This window comes from Apteryx mantelli, chromosome 33 (assembly GCF_036417845.1).
Source record: "Apteryx mantelli isolate bAptMan1 chromosome 33, bAptMan1.hap1, whole genome shotgun sequence".
NCBI classification, from domain to species: domain Eukaryota; kingdom Metazoa; phylum Chordata; class Aves; order Apterygiformes; family Apterygidae; genus Apteryx; species Apteryx mantelli.
The window spans coordinates 2,765,374-2,785,247 of NC_090010.1; the positions used below are offsets into that span (position 1 = coordinate 2,765,374).

The 19,874-nt window shown below is 60.6% G+C and overlaps 2 protein-coding genes across 14 annotated transcripts in view; both read left to right on the forward strand.

The window, feature by feature from the left end:
• The window catches only part of R3HDM2 (R3H domain containing 2), a 64,949-nt gene extending 53,294 nt beyond the window's left edge, over window positions 1-11,655 (forward strand). For 10 of the 13 annotated variants that reach the window (XM_067314072.1, XM_067314077.1, XM_067314080.1 and 7 more), the window contains 11 exons: window positions 1,827-2,044; window positions 4,950-5,192; window positions 5,817-5,943; window positions 6,403-6,638; window positions 7,061-7,215; window positions 7,544-7,644; window positions 8,467-8,636; window positions 8,821-8,965; window positions 9,053-9,153; window positions 9,680-9,764; window positions 10,945-11,655. In XM_067314072.1, coding sequence (XP_067170173.1) covers window positions 1,827-2,044; window positions 4,950-5,192; window positions 5,817-5,943; window positions 6,403-6,638; window positions 7,061-7,215; window positions 7,544-7,644; window positions 8,467-8,636; window positions 8,821-8,965; window positions 9,053-9,153; window positions 9,680-9,764; window positions 10,945-11,288 — 1,925 coding nt within the window. In that variant the 3' untranslated portion in view covers window positions 11,289-11,655. The remainder of the gene's footprint in view (window positions 1-1,826; window positions 2,045-4,949; window positions 5,193-5,816; window positions 5,944-6,402; window positions 6,639-7,060; window positions 7,216-7,543; window positions 7,645-8,466; window positions 8,637-8,820; window positions 8,966-9,052; window positions 9,154-9,679; window positions 9,765-10,944) is intronic. The other 3 variants (XM_067314079.1, XM_067314081.1, XM_067314082.1) reach the window with 2 other exon arrangements.
• A 1,906-nt stretch (window positions 11,656-13,561) lies between these two features.
• On the forward strand, window positions 13,562-16,840 carry STAC3 (SH3 and cysteine rich domain 3). The gene is made up of 11 exons (XM_067314091.1): window positions 13,562-13,641; window positions 14,028-14,286; window positions 14,398-14,495; window positions 14,702-14,777; window positions 14,859-14,956; window positions 15,055-15,121; window positions 15,373-15,422; window positions 15,539-15,642; window positions 16,113-16,164; window positions 16,364-16,501; window positions 16,607-16,840. Exons 1-11 carry the CDS (start codon window positions 13,576-13,578, stop codon window positions 16,703-16,705), a joined length of 1,107 nt encoding a protein of 368 aa, XP_067170192.1. The 5' UTR covers window positions 13,562-13,575; the 3' UTR covers window positions 16,706-16,840.
• The last annotated feature ends 3,034 nt before the right edge of the window (window positions 16,841-19,874 follow it).

Below are 19,874 nucleotides of genomic sequence, written 5' to 3' on the forward strand. Positions count from 1 at the left end.
TTGGTGCTTGTGGGTGATTCGACTGCTCCACAGGAATCCATTCAAATGAAAGGGATGGACCTAAAAGGAATGAGACTGCTGTTCTAGCGCCCAGGCTGGCTTTGAAAACCACACATTCATCTTGTACTTTCAGGGTGCCTATATTGTCTCTTGGGACCCTGTTTCCATTGTACTCAGGGCTGTGCTTTTTCTGGTTCTTGCAACCACCTCTGGCACTGATTCATCAACTGATGGGAGCAGTTATTTGAAGATCTGGCCCAGCCACGTGCAAAGCAGAGCAAGAGAGGATCTATTTTTTGCTCTTTATGTATTTTTCTTCCAGGTCTTCCCTGGGAACAGAAGCCAATTGCTCTCCTGGCTCTATATTATGGCGAGTAATTAGAAATGCTGTGGGGGGAAAAAAAAAGAAAAATAATTTTCTCTTGAAAAAAACCACCATATCCTGCTGTTTGTTCAGAGTGGAGGAAGTGCCTAAGACTCGATGATTCTTTTCCCATCTCAGCCATCAGCCTCTGGGCAACTGTGAACAAAATATTTCCCCCTTTGCAGTGTGGGTGACGATACAAAGCTCCTTATCAGAGTGCCTCAAGACTGGCTGTTGAAAAGCAGTAGATCAGAGGCAGAGTTAGTTAAATAGCAGCTACTGGGCCTTCAAGCAATAGTTTCACAGCCTTTTTAGTTCAGGAAGTATGACTGAAATACTGAGGAGGGCAGTTGCCAGCTAGGTGCCCTGCAGCATATATCGCACGCCTTCCTAACAATTTTTCCTGGCCATGAGGAAGAATTGCTTTCAGCCAGCTGACCCCCCCAGCCCTTTACTCAAAGGATGTGCATGTACTGGGTCTATATGACCATAAAATGGGATTCCCTCACTCCCCTCTTTGTTCTGGACAAAAAAATGGGCTAATCTTGACAATGTATTGGTGTCCAAGCAGGGGTCTTGCCTAGCTGCAGAGCTGAGCTGTGGCTGGGAACAGCCCTCCAGCTTCCTTCCGCAGGCTGCTTTACGGCACTGAGCTGACTTGAGTGTACCCAGCAGCTTCCTCTTTTGTAAACTCTGCCTCACGCTGGGATGGGGTACCCTCCATCAGGCAGGTGCTGCTTTTACAACCAGATTCCTCTTCCCAGCAGGAAGTCTATGTCATTTATAGAAGGCCCTGACTCGTGCCAGGTGCTTTCCAGATGCGAGAGAAGACACATCTCTCCAAAGAACTGGTTGCACCACAAACCTATTTTTACCACCCTGCGCCAACCCGACCAGCAGCTACGCCAAGCAAGCTCTATCCTGTGGGCAAAGACAGGCCAGGCTCATCCTGTGAGCCTGTCATTGGCTTTTTAATTTCCTGCAGTTCTGAGCAGTGTCGAAGCATCACACAAACAGCAGCTGCTGATAGCTCTGCGTGGGGACTGCTGGGTTAGGCTGTCCATGCGCTGTGAGCGTGCTAGGTTGGTGTCAGGGCACCGCCTTGGGTATGATAGCTGTACGACTTGTGGACGTTGTTTGGAACAAAGATTGCAAAGTGGTCTTCCCTGCATGGAGCAAGGCATGCACAGGTCAACGCGAGGAGAAGATGCTGTGCACAGCTGTGGAGGGACAGTGGGTGGACATGGATGTGGAGAAGAGAGAGAGGCAATCACCTGGAGTCCAGAGGGTGTCAACACCTTGCTTTGCTGTGAGGTAGAGGCAAACTAGTGCCTTGGCCTGCAGTCCACTCACCCTGTCTGCATGGAAGTTCCTGCTTGGACAGCAGACAGAATGCAATCTAGCTGCAGTACAGAAGACAGGCTCTAACTCACCCCCCCACATCAATGTTTCTCTCTCTCAGGTACCAACCCTGCCATGCCTTTCTCTATTCAAGGTCTGGTACTAGGTGCCCCTGACGCATGCAGCCAGTCCCCCTCTTCACAGCCCAACCGTGGCCTCCTGCCCTGTGCAGCCCAGCAGCCTCAACCACAGTCACCACAACAGCCTCAACCACAGCCACAAGGACTTCCACCCACAGCCCAGCAGCAGCCAGCCATGAGTAACCACATGATATCGCAGGTGAGTTGCTGCACAGCATCCAGGGCTCAGTCAACTCCTGAGGCACAGAGGTGGGAGGTAGAAACAGAGACCCACCACACACCAGGGGTGCCCTGGACTCACCCTTGCCCTGTGGGATTTGGGTGGCCTCACGCTTGCCACCTGTTAGGGAGTGACAGTCCCTCTGTGTTATTGGCAGAGCAGGAGAAGGTCAAGGGGCCTTGCTGTGTCTGCATATGATGCTGCACGACATCTCAGCTCACCAGCCTCTTCCATATCTGCTCGGGCCAACAGCCCTTCTGGCAAGGGATCTGTAACACTTCGTTGAGCGGCAGAGTTACCCTCTGGGACCAGCTGCCTTCCTGGTGAGGGACTGTCACAAATGATAGTTGAATTTGAGTTCCCCAGTGCTGAAATCCTATGGCTGGTCACCTGATGTCCTGGGGAAAGGTAGACCTGGGGCTGGGTCCTGGTGTGTTCTCCAGACCCTCCCCAGGTTAAACTCAAATGATGTTTCACAGCCTGGCAGGGCTATTTCTGAGGATGGAGCCCTTTGGAAAGCATTCGTGGCTGTCATTCCTACAGACGTTTTTCTGTTCCTGAGCCTGTAAGAAACCACAGCACAACAGCTGACCCTGCATCACTGCACGATTGAAGAAGTGGTGGGAGCTAGCCCTGGTGGGCACATTTGGAGAGCAAAGCTGCCTCATGTTCAGTGGGTGCAGAGCTGTTTGGTGTGCATGGGAAGGGACCTCAGTATCCTGCCATCCTGCCCTTACCAGAGCGGTGTGTCTGTGCTGGACCACAGCCTGCTCTTGAGTTTTATAGGGATCCTTTCTGGTGCTTTGTCCCATACTTATGATGTCTCCTAAAGCAATGAATTTCAAGAGCTTTCAATGATTTGGGGTGGGAGGAGAAAACAAGCCTCCTCAAATGGCTTTTACTGCAGATAATGTGAGTAGATTTGTGTTCCTCCATATCCTTGCTGTCTGTCACCATTTGTATGAGGATGGAGGGAACTTGTAGCTCTTGGGCTCTGGACAGACTCCAGAGTTTCATGATTACTCTTTGCTTCCCAGGGATGTGGATGTGTCTGCAAAGGATACTGAGACTCAAGGGAAACAGATCAGTTTGAGGTGTCTCCTGAGGTAGCCAGGATGTAGTGCTAAAGTTAGCAGGGGTGTCTGTCTGGAGTTGTAGCATGGCATGGGACTGAGCACAGTGCCCTGGGTGGGCGGTGTAAACACATAGCAGGTTTCTGGAACTTCTCCCCCTTTTTTGGCTGATGTGAGGTTGCTCTCAACAGCAGAGGCAAGTCTGCCCTGCTGAACTGGGGTGTAGTAGAGTCCAGAGACTTTGGTATCAGAGCTGTGCAGCATCTCTGTGTCTTGCTGGGGGTTTATTTTGCATCTTCTGCTGTTTGGCTCTTCTCCTAATGGTGTAGCTCCTGAAAAAGCTGTTGGCTGTTGGTGAAAGGTCTGAAAATGCAATGTCTCCCATATGCATGCACCTTCTGTCCCACCAAAGGACAAATCAGATGAATAAAAGGAAGCCAATGCTGCCTGTTGATTACAAGTGGAGTGCCCAAAGCACTGTCTGTGGTGCTCAAGTTAGGTGTTGTCATAAGCAGGCATCAGCAGGTCCCCCAGGAGACAAAAGAGAGGCCCATACGGGAGGGTGAGACTGAAAAGAGTCAGTTTTACCAGCAGGGAAGGCCAAGAAACACTGCAGAGAGAGCTTGGAGCCAGGGCCACACACAAGTGGATGGTGAAGAGGGGGAGGCACAAAGGTTGTAAGGGGAGGAAACGGCTCTCCTGGTGCTCTTAACAGTAGCTGACCTTTGTGAACTTGTGTTGCTGTTCATGCCAGACAGGAGCTGCTTTGTGGACATGGTCAGCCTTCCCAGCTTCCACAAAGCAACTGGCCGGGCTGTGTGTCTTCCTTCATAGAGAGATGAACGCTCTCCTGCTCTGGTCTCTGTGCTTTCCACCCCTCTGCAATGCCCCCCCGCCTCTTTGTGTGTTTGCAATTGGCTCAGTTGACTAACCTTATTGTTCCTTCTTTCTCTCCTTCCTCCTATCCTGTCCTTCCTTCCTTCCTTCCTTCCTTCCTTCCCCCACACCTTTTCCCACCCAAATCTCTCTCCTTTGCTCCCTTCTCTGCTGGTCTCAGCCGGTCCCAGCGCTGCAGCCTGTTCAGTATTCTCCAAGCTCCTGCCCCCAAGTCCTCTTGCCAGTCTCTCCACCCCAGCAGTACAACATGGTATAAACCCCATTTCCTCTTCTGCACTGTCTCTGTTGTACTCATGTGATGTTTGTGTTGTATGAGCTTTTGCTGATCAGGTATGTTGTGGCCACTGCACCCAGCGGGTTTGGGATTTGGGGAGGCCCTGCGCTGCAGCAGGGCCAAGGCCATGGGACACCCAAGGCTGTGGGAACTGCCAGTGCTGGGCACTGCTGGAGCGGCTGGTCTTGAATGGGGCGGGGGAACACAAGCGCAAAGCCCAGATCTGCACCAGGAAGAGCTGCCTGTGCCCAGCACTGGGGTCTGGGGGGCTGGGTCAGTCCCTGCGCCACCCCCACCACGGAGCACGAACCGTCGCGGGAGCGAGCAGAGCGTGGGTGGTGCCATGAGCCCGTGGTCCTGGGGGCACTGCCAGCGGGTCCTGGCCCGCAGCCCCCAGGTGCCCGGACTGCTGGGCTTGGGGGCACCACAGGGGCAACGCTGCAATGCAGGTGTTCCCCGAGCACTTGGGCTCCGCTAGCAGCCTGCATGCCCCTGCCCCACTCCTGCAAAATGCTCTTGGGCTGTGGCTTGTTTCTGGGACTTTTCCAGAGCCCCTCCGAGCAGAGCAGACCCCTCTGCTGGGAACAGCCACGTCCTACGTGCTTTTCTCCTCCATCCCTCCCACTTATCCCCAATGCAGGGTGACGAACTCAGCAATCCCTTTGGGCAGATCAGCCTCAGCCGGCAGGGCTCTGCAGAAGCACCGGATCCTTCCTCGGCCGTGTTCCAGTCATCCCTCATCTCCCAGCATCCTCAGCAGACAGGATTCATCATGACATCCCCTGGGCAGCCCATTCCCACCTCCAACTACTCCGCCTCAGGGCACACGGCCCCCACGCAGCAGGTGCTGCAGCCCCAGAGCTACATTCAGCCTCCCCAGCAAGTAAGGACATGTGCAAACCTGGGACGGGGGGTATGCACCTCTGCCCAAATCTGCCAGGGCAAGGAGTTGCTGGGGAGCAGCGCAGAGAACAGCTCCAGCTCCTTGAGAGTGGGTCCCCTCTTCTGCTGCTGCTCGTTTGTAATAGATCAATGCACACAGGTCAAAGCACCAAGTCAGCTCCCTGCCCTGTGCTAGGCACAGGACAATTTCTGCCCCCTTGTCCCTCTGAGCTCACAGGGTGCTTATCCGGGGATCTCTCCAGCCATTCCTGGCACATTGCTGGGGGAGGGACAGTGACCATCTGAGCCCAGATTCAGGACTGACACTTCTAAGCTCTCTTTGGGGTCCTGCAGGACATTATGACCTCTAGGATCGGTCTCTGAGAATTGTGGCTCCCCTGCTCTTGCACTGCTGTGCTGGGAAAGGCTTGGATGTGCAGGCTGGGAGGAGTGGGAAGGGGCTGCAGTTCTTGGAGGAGCTGTCATCTGGCCAGAGTCAAAGCCCTGCCTGGTTTCCTTCAGCAGAAACCAGGCAAGGTGAGAGAGAAGACTGGCCCTGGGGGACTAGCTTTCTTGGTCCTGCTCCCTCTTGTGTTCTCATCACGTGTCTTCTTGATTCTGATAGATTCAGGTTTCTTACTACCCTCCTGGGCAGTACCCGAACTCCAGCCAGCAATACCGATCTCTCAGTCACCCAGTGGCCTACAGCTCCCAGCGCACTCAGCAGCTCCCCCAGCAGTCCCAGCAGCCTGGTAAGGGGGAGTAGAGGGGGGAGAACATGTTTCCTTTCACTGCAGCTCTGTTGGCTCTTAAGGATCTCCCATGTACTGGTTGGGGTGGGACTGTTCTTCCCTGCCCTAAGGTGCCATTCTCCTACTCTTTGCTGGACTTGCCGACTATAGAGTACCTCCGGGCTGTGCAAAGGGGAATTGAAACCGGACCTGGCTGCTAAACCTCTTTTAGTCTCTTCCTTCTGTCTCAGCAAGCAGGATGGGCATCAAAATGCAGCGTGCACTGAGCTGCTGTAAGGTGGATTTAAAGCCAGGAACTTTGTTCAGATCTTTGCACATCTCTGCCATGAAGGAAGCCCTTTCCTCATTGTTTTAGCAAGAGATGGAGGCAAAGCAGGACTTGACTAGTTACATGCCAAGTCCCTGACCGCTTCCTGTGGCCAGCTGGGAAGCTGCTCCATTTAAACCCTGTTCTGACAGGTTTACAGCCAATGATGTCCAACCAGCAGCAAACATACCAAGGTGTGATGGGAGTGCAGCAGGCACAGCCCCCTAGCCTCCTCAACAGTCAGAGGAACAGCATGGGGGGCCAGATGCAGAGTATGATGGGAGTGCAGCAGGCGCAGCCCCCCGGCCTCCTCAGCAGCCAGAGGAGCAGTATGGGGAGCCAGATGCAAGGCCTGATGGTCCAGTACACTCCACTGCCTTCGTACCAGGTAGGCATCAGCTGTGCTCAGGTGAGGGGTTGCTGGGGAGAGGCCTCAGTGCTGCAGGCCTCACAGGAAGCACCCTGCTCCTGTGGGTGAGTGATGGAGTGAAAGACCCAGACCCATTCACTTTGACAAGATTGTGTATGCTTGCCCACTGGCAGTGCGTGTCCGCGTTTGAGCCTGTGTGGGGCATCTCTTGAGGAAGAGGTCTGGTCTGGAGTGTGGCTGGTCCCTTGGCCTTTGTGTTCCCAGAAAAGCTGGCAGGGGCTGCCCTTCCCTGAACAAGATTGCTCCAGGCTGCAGTAACCAGCCTGGCCTGTCTTCTACCCTGTCTGGACCTCACTGACTCCTCTTTGGGGCCAGTTGTCCCTGCTTCTGTTCTCTCTTGCCTGTCATTTCGCAGTGCTGCACCTCTCTTCCCCCTGCAGGTCCCTGTGGCCAATGAGTCCCAGAATGTGGTCCAGCAGCCCTTCCAGCAGCCAGTGCTTGTACCAGCCAGCCAGTCTGTTCAGGGGGGCCTTCAAGCTGGAGGGGTTCCCATCTACTACAGCGTCATCCCAACTGCCCAGCAAAATGGCACCAGGTAAAGCTTCTGTATTGCTGGCCTGCCTTGGGGAGAGTGGGACCTGCTGCCCTGCTGAAAGGGCATCACATTATTTCTGCAGTTCGAGGAGGCAGCTGGGCACCACAGATACTTGTCCTCTCTTGAGCTTCCCCGGTCCAAGCCCCCATAGCCAGCACTTCCTGGCCACAGCTGCCCAGCAGCATGTGGTGCTTTCTGTGCTCCTCCCAGAGGCAGCTGTGTTTCCAGCCATCTCATGTGCTGAGGGAGCTGGCGGCTGCCTGCACAGGTAGGCAGATTGCTTCTCCCCCATCCCCAGCACCTCACCAGAGCACTCTCTGCTTCGCAGCCCTTCGGTGGGGTTTCTTCAGCCGCCTGGCTCTGAACAGTATCAGATGCCACAGTCCCCCTCACCCTGCAGCCCGCCACAGATGCAACAGCAGTATTCAGGTAAGAGGGGCCGCTGGTCAGTGTTGACGCTGATTCTGCACAGACTGGGTTGGGTTTTGGAAGAAGTGTGGGGGCTGCAGTGAACAGAGCAGCCAATTCACAGCTGAATCTGGCAGCTTCTGTGCAGGGAGTTTCCTTAGTCTTACACATCCCACAGCTCCCTGCAAGTCAACAGCATGCGGCACAGGGACTTTGCTGCGGACCGGACTGATGCTGGCCTGTGCCTGGCATCTCCTTACCATGGCAGGGAGGCAAGGTGGGAGCGGGCACAGGGAGCTGCTGTGGGCTGTGGACTCCCTCTGCTGGCAACATGGCTTAGTGTCGCTAGGGCAGCTCACGGGACTGGCGGGAGCACTGTGGATGAGGGGAACAGCCCAGAAGTCAGGATTCCTGTGTCCTGTCCCCAGTGCGGGGTTGTGAGTTGAGGTCTGGTGAATTAGTGCAAGAGCTGGAGCTGCAAACCAAGCTTCTGGGGGCTCTACGCCCAGCTCTGTGATTAGACCTGTTGCCTAAGGATTTGGTGTGATGCTCAGAGAGGTGACCAGAGTTGCCTTCAACTTGTTCCCTCTGCTTGCATTTTTCCTGGATTAACAGTCATCACTCACTGATGTAAGCTGTGATATCAGAGAGGGATCTCTTTCTGTAGAGACTTGGTAGGACCTCTCTTCACCCCACCTGAGCAGGCGGGGGTGGTGGAGGAGAGCACAATGGGGACGTTATGAGGGACGCTGCAAAGCTGCTGTCGCTGCCTCTTCTTCCCCAGCAAGCAGCAGCAGCAATGCACAGAGCCTGGGCAATACTGTCGCTGTTCTCTCTCCCCAGGGGTGTCTCCATCGGGCCCTGGTGTGGTTGTGATGCAGCTGAATGTACCCAATGGCCCCCAGCCCCCCCAGAACCCTCCCGTGGTGCAGTGGAGCCACTGTAAGTACTACAGCCTGGACCAGCGGGGGCAGAAGCCAGGAGACCTGTACAACCCAGACACCAGTGCTCAGGTATTGAGAGGACTGGGAAGAAGGCAGCTCATCTTTTGGGAGCAGCCTGGTGGGAGAAAGAGGTCCCCAGCATCCACACTGTCTGGATGGGCTGGGAGAAGGGGGTGGGCTCAAGCCATGGTGGTGAGGCAGGCGTGGGGCCCGTCACAAGCACTGGGGGTATCTAACCCTCTCCCTCCCCCAGGCCAGCGCCCAGTTGAACAGCCCCATCACGTCCCCCACCCAATCCCCGACGCCGTCTCCTGTCACCAACCTCAACAGTGTCTGCACAGGGCTGAGCCCCCTCCCGGTCCTCACACAGTTCCCCCGGCCCATGGGCCCGGCACAAGGTAAGGGGAAGGCGTGGGGACAGCACAGGCCTGGGTCTTTCCTGTGGCTCCCTTAGCCCCCTGCAAACATTTGCTCCCATTTTGCAGGCGACGGGCGTTACTCGTTACTGGGTCAGCCGCTGCAGTATAATCTGTCTATCTGTCCCCCGCCCCTGCTCCACAACCAGCCCAACTACAGTGCACACCAGGTAAGGTTGGGCTGGACCCCCACCCCCCTCTTCACTGTCCTGGGAGCAGAGCAAGACCCCCAGAGCACCCCTCTCTGGGCAGGGCCCAAGGCTGAGCAGGGGCAGTTCAGAAGTGAACCTGACATCTGCCCCGTGCTTGGGCACCCCTGGGTTGGGCGGCATGTTGCCTGCCCCATACTCTTGCCAGCCGCACAGCAGGGCTGCCATTGTGAACAGTTTTCCTTGGAGCCTGACACTGGGCTGAAATTTCACCCTGCTCCCAGCTTTGCCCAGAAGTGATGTCAGCCTCAGGTCCTTTGAGTGTCCTGGAGCCGTGGCTGTGCCCTGGTCTCATCCAACTTCCCCATACCACCGTGGCATCATCTCAAAGGTGCCAGGGGTGCAAGGATCATCCAGGTGTCTCCATTCCCCTTCACAGTCGTGGCCTAGTCATGTTTGGTCTTGCCTGCCCCTCCAGGATGCTCTGTGGGCACTGTGAGGCCACGGTGTCTCCTCAGGTGACATGTTACCATTTTTAATCTTTAAGGGACAGACTGGAATGAAACATGGAAACCGGGGCAAGAGACAGGCCCTCAAGTCAGCATCCACTGATCTCGGGACAAGTGACGTAGGCAAGTGACCCTCTTTCTGCAGCTCCCCCTTTGCCCTCCGCCAGGTCCCTGCTGCATGGGTGCATCTGGCACTGGCAGGAGTTGCACAACCCCCATATTTGTGGGGCTTTGGGATCCTCCACAGGTGGCTGCCAGGGCTGAAATACCTGGTGGATCGTTTCTCTCCAAGGGGGAAGGACCCCTCCCTGTTCCTCCTCCCCCCGGGCAGGGGTCTCCACTTGCTCGTGTCAGGGAGGGGAGGAGAGGCACATGTCTGGCTCCTCCCCGCAACAAATGCAGGACCTGCTAATTGGGTGTGAGCCAGACAGGCTGGAAGGGAGACAGTCCTCCCTGGCTCTCTGGAGGCTTCAGAGTGGTCCCCCACGTCACCTCTGTGTCACCACCACTGACTGCAGCTGTTTGCAGGGGGCCCTTTAAGAGTTGCTTCCCGGAGAGCTGGCCCCCATCCCGCCACAGGAAAGTGGCTGGCATGTTCGTTACATGCCGTGTTAATATTAGCAAAGAATCCGTTTAGCCAGGCCTCCGCTAAGCCCCGAAGCTGGAGTGGAGCCCCAAAGAGCTGGAGCCAGGAGGCAGCATGGGTGTTTGGGTACCACAGAGCAGAGGCACAGAGGCTGGCGTGACACTGGCCTGGGCGCAGGAAGGGATCCTCCCCGTGACAAAGCACATGGGGAAAGGTCGTGTTCAGAGTGCAGCTGCCACCCCTGGGTGTAGCCTGCCCAGGGGCAGAGGGCAGCAGGGCTGGGTTAGCTCCTCTCCTGGCACCCAGGATGAGGGTAAGAAAGCAGGACAGAGCACCTGGGAAAGCCCTAACTGGAAAGCCAAGCCCAGTCAAAGGCATCGAGGAGGGCTTGGTGCTGCTAGAGCCTTGGCAAACAGAAAATATCTGTCATCTTGTCTCCTCTTGAAGTGGAGCACATGGGGGCCAGGATGGGGTATCGGAAAGATCAGCACAGGCACTGTAGCGACCAGGAAGGCGGGGGCAGTTTGAGGAGGAAGAAGTGACTGGTTAGAAAAAACATCCCTGATGTGGGACCAGCTTAGCAAAGCTCTGCTTTCATGGGCTGAGTAGAGATGATGGCTCCCACCCCAGAGCTGGTGAGGAACCCAGACATCAGCTCCCACCATGCTGTTGCCATCCGAGGTCCTGCGGCTGACACATGCTGTCTTTCCACTGCAGTGCTGGGCCGAGTGCTGGAGGTGACGGACCTGCCCGAGGGCATCACGCGGACAGAGGCTGACAAGCTCTTTACCCAGCTCGCCATGGCTGGTGCCAAAATCCAGTGGCTCAAAGAGACTCAGGGGCGGCGCGGAGATGGGGGTGGCGGGGACAACAACGGGACTCCGGAGAACGGCAGGCACACTGACCTTGCTGCCTTATACACCATTGTGGCCGTGTTCCCCAGCCCGCTGGCCGCCCAGAACGCCTCCCTCCGCCTCAACAACTCCCTCAGCCGCTTCAAGCTGCGTGTGGCCAAAAAGAACTACGACTTGCGGGTGCTGGAACGTGCCAGCTCGCAGTAGGGCTCATGTATGGGCACAGAGCACACTGGACTGCGGGCACTTCCCTCTGCCTTCTCTCTTCCTTTCTTCCCTCCCTCCCTCTTGCCCTCCTTCCTGGATATATTTATATGGACATAATTAAGAGACAAGAAATTGATTTTTTTTTTTTTTTTTTTTAATTTTTGGAGTGATGCCCATGCCCGCCCACCCTACCCTGTGTATATTGTTTTGTTAAGCACTGTGTTGAACCGCACATACAGGTGTTGATTGGTATGTTCACTGCACATTTTATTTAATCTGATTATTATTTGGGGGGTTATTTTTGTTTTTGTTTTATTTTGGGGGGGTTGTTTTTAAATATAAAAAGAAAACTTGTCCGTCACTTTAATGCTGCTTTCCCGTTCTCTGCTGGTGCCAATGCTAGGTGCGGGCTGGCAGCAGGGGCTGTCCTTTCCCCCACCTCAGGGGCGGGATGGCAGTCGGGGGCCCGTGCAGGAGTGTGTCCCTGCATGGGGCCTGCTCCGTGCTCGGCACGTGCAAAGGGTGCAACCTCGTCACCCTGCTGAGGCTGGGAGAGGAGCACAGAGCATTTTGAGCTGGGGCTGGTTGCCCTTCAGATATTCATAGCCTCCTCTTCCCAGCTGCTGGCCCCAAGCTGCCCACGGTGGCAAGGAGGGCATGCCCCCCGCTGCGTCCCCTGCCAGGGCAAACATAGCTCTCCTGGGTAAAGGGGAGCAGCCCTTGAGCTGCTGACTTACCACCGTGTCCTCCCACTGTGTGGGTACAGGAGTTGGGCTGGCGCCGGCCTCGCCATGGCGTTGCACGCGACAGCCCTCGGAGCTTCCTGCCGTGTCTGGACCCAGCCTTGGAGCGCGGGTGTTGGTGGAGAGGTAAGAGGTGCCCGGAGGTGAGGGGGGCCCTGCTGCCACCCACAGCCTAGTGGGGACATAGCTCCAGGGGCTCTGGCACCTGGGGGCCCATCCAGCCACTGGGATCCAGGACCTGGTGTGGGGCAGGATGATAGGGGCCCGGTTCCAGATAGGGGCCAGAGGACATGGGGCAGTGGTGAGCGTCGAGCGCAGGACCTGCTGCTGCACCCCTTCCCCTCCACCTGCAGCAGCCTCGTGCGCGAGGGCAAACGGGACGGCAGGGCCGGAGCGCTCGGCGTGCCCCGGCGCTGCCGCTGCCCCATGCCAGGGGTGGGTGGGTTGCTGTGACGCCCAGCAACCCGCTAACGCAAATAGCTGGCGGCGCCTCTCCACCCTGCTCCCCTCCTGGCTCGCGCACGGGCTCCAATTTCTCGGCGTCAGCCTCCGCCAGCGCTCAGCTGTTGGTGCCCCTCTGGCCTGTCACTCGGGCGCTCGGTGGCCCTGGGCGGCTGCCCCCTCCCCGCGCCCGGCCCCAGGGCTGGGGGCTCTGCAGCCCAAGAGGCTCCAGCGCCAGACCCCCGGCAGCAAGCCCGCTGCCGGCTTCGCAGGGCGTTTCATCAGGGGACGTGAGCTCCGAACGTGGCGTAAGTGCGTCTCCACATGCGGCTCCCCTTCCCCCGGCGGCCACCAACCCTGCTGGGCCCCCATGCTGCGGCCGGACCCTGGGGCCCACAGGATCCCCCCTCCTCTCTGTGCCTGTGGTCCCAGGAGTCCCCAGCCCCCCTCACTGTCTCCTGGACAGTTGTCCTGTTGTTTGCCGGGGGGGGGCGGGGGGGTCTTGTGTTACGGTAGCACCAAAAATAGTGATGTCTGGTGGAAGGGCTGCGAGGATGGTTGACCGATGAAGTTGGTGTCAGGCGCGTCCAGGGGGTGCGGGAGCAGATCTGCCCCTGTGGTAGCACTGGGTTTCCATGGAAGAAAAGGCAGGGATGGCTGTGCCCTCGTGCCAGGCAGTGCTGTGGGTACGTTTGTTGTGGCAGGCCAAGAGTGGTGCCATTTGCTGCTTCATCTCGGGACGGAGGCGTCTAGGCGGAGACGGGCACGTACAGGTAGCTAAGTGGCTGCAGGCAGCGCTGGGCACCGCATCTGCGAAGCAGCTGGGGACGGCGAGGAGCAGCACTGCGGGCAGCGCCGGGCTGGGAGCGGAGCCCCAGTGGCAGGGCTGGGCAGCCACCCCAGGCCAGGCCCTGGGGCTCCCCGGCAGCAGCGCTGGGGCAGGAACCGTGGGCAGGGCAGAAGGAGGTGCTGGCCAGGAGCTGCTTTCCAGCTGGGTCTGACCCCATGGGGCTGCCAGGGGCACAGGCCACTGCTGCCCTGGCTGGGGCTCCGCAGTGGGGGCAGCCCCGGTCAAGACGATGTCTTTGTCTTCCCCTTGTAGCATGACAGAGAAGGAGGTGCCAGAGCCACCAGCTTCACCTGCCTCAGGTGGGAAACCCAAGAACCGGGTAAGTGGGTGCCCACAGGTCAGCTTGGGTGGGAGGGGGAACCCACCTTCCCCACATGGTCCCTGCCTCAGCCCCAGAACCCTCCATGGGGCCAGGGGTGCCCTGGTGGGATCCGACTGAGCGGGGCACTAGATGGGCATTGCCCAGCCTGGCTTTGCCCCAGGGTGCCTACAGCCATGTGGTGCCCAGGTCTTGCCACTTGCTCCTTGTGGGGGGACCCTCCTGGGCAGGGAAAGGGTCCCTGTGCCACCATGCTGCACCCAGGACGCCTGGGTTCTCCTCCTGCCCGGGGAGGCAGTCTCTGGGTCAGAGCGAAGGGACTGGGAGCTGGGCACTGGCTCTTTGCCCCATGCCTGCAGCGCACCATGCAGCCTCCTCTGCTCCAGCAGCTGCAGAAGCTGAAGCAACTTTTCCGGCGAAAGCCCAAGGAGGAAGCAGCACCGGAGCCACAGCCAAATGGGGAGCTGGTGAGCCCCTCTGGAGGGCCCATCTACTACATCTATGAGGAGGAGGAGGAGGAAGAGGAGGAGGAGCCCGAGCCTCCTCCCGAGCCCCAGAAACTTGTCAACGACAAACCCCACAAGTTCAAGGATCATTACTTCAAAAAGCCAAAGTTCTGCGATGTTTGTGCCCGCATGATCGTCCGTGAGTCGCGGGGGCGCTGGGGCCGTGGGCCAGGGCTGGGCCGGGGCTACAGCCCGCCGCTCCCGCAGCCATGGGGTCACGCTGCCTCTCCTTTCCCCCTCCCACCTCCAGTCAACAACAAATTTGGCCTGAGGTGCAAGAACTGCAAAACCAACATCCACCACCACTGCCAGTCCTACGTGGAGATGCAACGCTGCTTCGGCAAAATCGTGAGTGCTCACGCCGGCTGCAGCAGCACCTCCCGGGAGGGTACACGGAGGCACAGTGGCAGCATGCCGCCCGCATCCAGGCGCCTCAACCCCCCGGCCCTGCGTCACCCCTGGCGGGGTGTTTGCCCCCCTGGTTCTTTGTGCCCACCCATCCCCCCCAGCTCGCGGGTGGCAGGCTGGGCTCTGACCCCCTCCTCTTCCCCCAGCCTCCAGGATTTCGCCGGGCGTACAGCTCGCCCCTGTACAGCGACCAGCAGTATGCCTGCGTCAAGGAGCTGCTCTGTAAGTACCAGCCCCGTGCCCGGGGGGTGCCATCTCCCCACACCCCCTGACTGAGCCCCTCTCGCCGTGTCCTCGCCCCAGCGGCGGCCAACAGGAGTGACCCGGTGTTCGAGACCCTCCGGACGGGCGTCATCATGGCCAACAAAGAGCGCAAGAAAGGGCAAGACGACAAGAAAAACGTGAGTGCAGCTTAGCGCCTTGCTGCAAGCCCCCCCCCCCCCCGCCGCCCCAGCCCCCTGCCCACCCCTTGCCCCCCTGACCGCGCTCTGCCCTGCAGCCGCTGGCAGCTATGATGGATGAGGAACCCGAGGCCATGAAGCCGGATGGGGGCAAAACGGAGGGCGGTGAGTGCTGCAAGCAGGCCAGGCTGAGGCTGCAGGGCTGAGCTCCCTCCCGGGCGTGGGACAGGGAGCCGGTGGGGCGGGCTGTGGACAGGGGGCCAGCGGGGAGGCTGCGTCCTGAGGAGGGGCCGCAAGTCCAGGTCTCACCTTGGGACTCTGCTTTCCCCCACTGACCCGGGCACCGGAGGTCCTTGAGGGGAGGCTGGTGCTGTGGATGGGGGGCACGAGGTGACCTTTCCTCCTCCCATTTTCAGGCACCTCCGAAGGGGACAAGAAGACCGAGAAGAGCACAATGGATGACAAGGTACCCCTCTTCCTCACCCCCTGCCTGCCGGCCCCCCGCTGGCAGGCAGCTCCCCGCTGGGCTGCCCCCAGCCCTGGGCCCCCCCGGCCCTGAGCCCCCCCTCTCCTGCCCCCCAGAACAAGAAGCCGCAGCCAGGGATGCGTGGTGGCTATCTGCAGTCTCACTACTTTGTGGCGCTTTATCGCTTCAAAGCCCTGGAGAAAGACGACCTGGATTTTCCGTGAGTCCCAGCCAGGAGGTGGGCAGGGACACGGGGCGTGTGCTGGGGACAGGGACAAGTCTTCGCCTCAACAGGGCCCCCAGGCCCAGAGGGTGCCATGAATGAACAAGGGCAGAAATCAAAGCTGTGCTGGCTGTGGTCTGGGTTTTGCAGCTTTTCTGCCCCAATTAGCAGTGCTGAGACGATGAGTTCTGGCTCCTACCGAGCCACCTTGCTCCCCAGCTTCCAGGCTTTGCGCGCGAGCCCCGTTTCCAAGGCTGCTGCGGTTTGTCTTTACGTGGTGCTGCCCCTTTCCTGCACCCCATGCTTGAGGCCGAGCTGCTCACGCATGGGACCTGTCCTGTGAGCCCGAGGGCCATGCGCACCCCCTGCCGCAGCACAGGGCTCTCAGAGCTGAAGCTCTGGGAAGAGTAATTTTCCTTGCCACTCTCAGGGTCTACATCCGATGATGCCCTTCCTTCCCTTTGCAGGCCAGGAGAGAAGATCACGGTGGTGGATGACTCCAACGAGGAGTGGTGGCGGGTGAGGCTGGGGGCTGGTAGGCACACAGCGGGAGGACACAGGGGGAGAGGTGACCTGAGGAGGCGAGCTGCATGTGAGGGGGGGCCCAGCCCCAGCCCCGCTCTGCCATGGCCCTCCTGCAGGCTGGTCCTCAGAGGGGAGTCGGGGGCGTCTCACAGATTGCTCCCCCCGCCAACACCCATCAACTGACTTCTTGCAGGGGAAGATTGGTGAAAAAATTGGCTACTTCCCCCCAAACTTCATCATCCGGGTGCGGGCTGGCGAGCGGGTGCACAAGGTGACACGCTCCTTCGTAGGCAACAGGGAGATTGGGCAGATCACGCTCAAGAAGGATCAGGTGAGGCCAGGCCATAGGGTCACAGCCCGGGTCCCCCTGGGAAGCCCCCCAGGGCTGTGTCCCTGCCCCGTGGGGCCCCCAAGCCTCACCCCCATCTCCCCCCAGATTGTGGTGCAGAAGGGCGAGGAGGTGAACGGCTACGTGAAAGTCTACACTGGCCGCAAAGTGGGGCTCTTCCCCGTGGACTTCCTACAGGAGATCTGAGTCAGGCTGCCAGCCCTGGGCCGTGGCGGATGGACGGTGCCCACCGGAGCTACTGGGGCTGGGATGGAGCTGGGCCAGCAGGCGCCTTGGCTGGGCAACATGAGGCCGGGGGCTCCGGCGAGGGGCTGCGCTGAGACCGTTCCTCCCCTGGGTTGTGGTGCCTGCAGCAACGCGGTGCGCACGGAGGGAGGCACCCACCCACCCCGAGACTTGCTGGGGACGCCGTCCGGCCTGCGGGGGCGGCCTGCAGGTCCCGCCCTGCGCGTGGGGCTATGCACATCTGTGTGTTAGCAATACATGTCTATTCCCCTCAACCGCCGCCGCGTGTGTGTGTCCCACGGCAGGTTACTGCAGGCCCTGCCAGGGGGCCAGGGCCGCGGTCGGGGGGTTCCAGGGCAGCGGTTGGATGGCTGGGGCAGCGCCCCGCGTCCAGCAGGGCTGAGGCTGGCGCTGAGCCCCGCGGGCCCCGAATAGGGAGGGCAGGCGACAGGTGGCGCGGCGCCTTCAGGCGCCGGAAGAGCGGGACCCAGCGTTCATCCAACGCAAGCAGGTGCCGCGGCAGGGAGCACTGGGGGCGCAGCTGGCGTCGGGGGCTCCTGCTGCCCCGGCCCCGACGGGGCCTCCCCGGCCCGGGGGCCACGGCCGGGCCCCGCGGTAACCACGGCGACGGCGCCCCCTGGAGCCGGAAGCGGGTCGCGGCGATGGGCGGGGCGGTCGCCATAGCGACGGGGCCCCCGGTGCCGCGCGCCGCCCGTCGCCATGGCGACCGGCAGGGGCAGGCGGGAAGCGGGGCGGCCCCGCGAGCCCGGGCTGCCGCGCGCGAGGCCGCCATCGCCATGGAAACGGCTGGGCCGGGCCGGGCCGGGCCGGGCCGGGCCATCGCCGCGGGGCCCGCAGCGGCGGCCACACCGGGCGGCCTCGGCGCGGGCCGCTCCGGGCGCGGGCCGGGCGGTGCCGCCGCCGCCGCCGCCACGACGCGTCCGGTGGAAAGGAGCAGCGGTTCGGGAGCGGCGGGCAGCGGCGGGCAGTGGCGGCGGCGCCACCTGGCGGGCGGCGGGCGCCTTGCGCGGCACCGTCCGCCCGGGCAGCCCCCGATATCCCGCCGGGCACCGCCCTAGGGCCCCCCGTCACCCCGCAACGTCCCCTAGGCAGAGCCCCGACAACCCCCCGGTAGCCCCCAGGGCAGCGCCCCAAAGCCCTCCTCAGACAGTCCCCCTGCATCCCCCGGGCAGCCCCAAGAACCCCCCCAAGACCCCCCCAGCACCTCCCTATAGCCCCCCCCGGCACTCCCCAAGGCAGCCCCCAATATCCCCCCAGGCAGAGGCCCAACAATGCCCCAATATCCTCCTCGGGCACCTCCCTAGAACCCCCCCCCCCCAAGGCAGCCCCCAACATCCCCTAGGCAGAGCCCCCTGATGACCCCCAAAGCAGCCCCCCAAAGCTCCCCTAGGCACCCCCAAGCCCCCCAGTAATGCCCTGGACATCCCCAATATTCCCCCAGACAGGCCCCCCCCCCCGGACAGTCCCCTACATCCCCCAAGGCAGCCCCCCCAATCCCCCCCGGGCAGCCCCCATAGGTCCCCCAGTGGCCCCTGCCTGCCCCTCACCACGCAAGGCCTCGGCATGCCCCCCCCCGAGCTGCGTGTGGGCCCCCCCGGGGCCTGTCACCTGGGCCGGGGCCGCCGCCTGTCGTCTCTGAGGATTGGCACTGGCCGGCCAGGGCTGCTTGCCATGCAGGTGGCGCGCACCGAGCCTGTCCTTGTCACACACCATTACCGTCACCGTGAGCCCCCCCATAAATATGCATGGCCAGGGAGAGCCGCTCCCGAGCGGGGCAGCGCGAGGGGTTTCAAGGGCAAGCTGAAAACCCCCCCCCCCCAGGCCCAGCCTGAGCACAGCCCCCTGCCTGGGTGCCCCCCCAGCCCGCATTTGGGAGGGCGTCGTGCACACGTGGCAGGGGTGTTTGTGCACGTCCAGGTACTGGGGGGGGGGCGGGAGGGCCGCCTGCCTCGTGTGCCTGCAGGTGGGGCTGTGCACACTGCAGTGGGGCTGTGCATGCTGCAGTGGGGCTGTGCACGCCGCAGTGGGGCTGTGCATGCTGCAGTGGGGCTCTGCACCTTGCAGTGGGGCTGTGCATGCCATGGTGGGTTCTGCACACTGCAGCGGGTCGCTGCACGCCACAGTGAGGCTGTGCCTGCCACGGTGGGTCTGTGCACACCCCAGTGTGTCTCTGCATGCTGCAGTGGGTCTCTGCACACCGCAGTGGGGCTGTGCATGTGCGTGTGCATCAATGCACATTGAGGGGTGTGTGCAGTGTGCACGGAACCTTGTCATCCACGAGTGCCGGGCCCAGCCTCGCTGCAGGGCACAGGTGTTGCGGGGACAGGGCCCAGCCCTGCCCCCAGCACCCCGTCCCGCTTTGGGGCAGCATGCGGCTCTCGTGCCCCCTCAGCCATCTGTCACTGCCCTTGTCTGCAGGCTGCAGGGCTCAGAGTGCAAATGAGGAACAGCCTGGATCCTCCTCATGTGGGGACCCCAAAGCCCAGTCTGCCCCAGGGAGCCCACCAGGGTCCCCCCACACCCACCCACCCAAACACCTTCCCAGCCTCACGCTTTCCCTGGTCACAGCGCTGCCTCCCCCTTTCTCCCTCCCACGTTCTCTGCCTGGGAAATAATCAGGAGATATAAATGCATCAAGGGGCACCGCACGCAGCAGCTCTGCTTGCGGGGACCTGCCTCGGTGTGAGCAATGGGTCAGCAGCAATGGCCCCACAGCAGCAAGCACGGGACGGGCCAAAGCCAGCCCAGCTCTGCCGCAGTCTGGGGTGCTCTGGGCTCCGGGGACTTTGGCCGGGGCCCGCGGTGCCCAGAAGCAGAAGCAGCTCCCGGCGATGGAGTACCAAAGTGAGCACTTAGCCATCACTTGATCTGGGCACAGGCGGGCTCGTTACAAGCTAATTGGGAAGTTTATGGCCCTCATCCCTCAGCTGGGCGGAGGCAGAGGGAAAGACCCCGGCGGCAGGGGCACGTGCCAGTGCTGGTGCCCCTGGTCCCCAAAGGACCTCCCCAAGTGCAGCCAGAGGCTGGTCCGGAGGCGGCAACGAAGGGTGAGAGATTCCCACTGCTGCAGCATGGGAGGGCCGGGGAGGTGCATCTGCCCCATGCACTG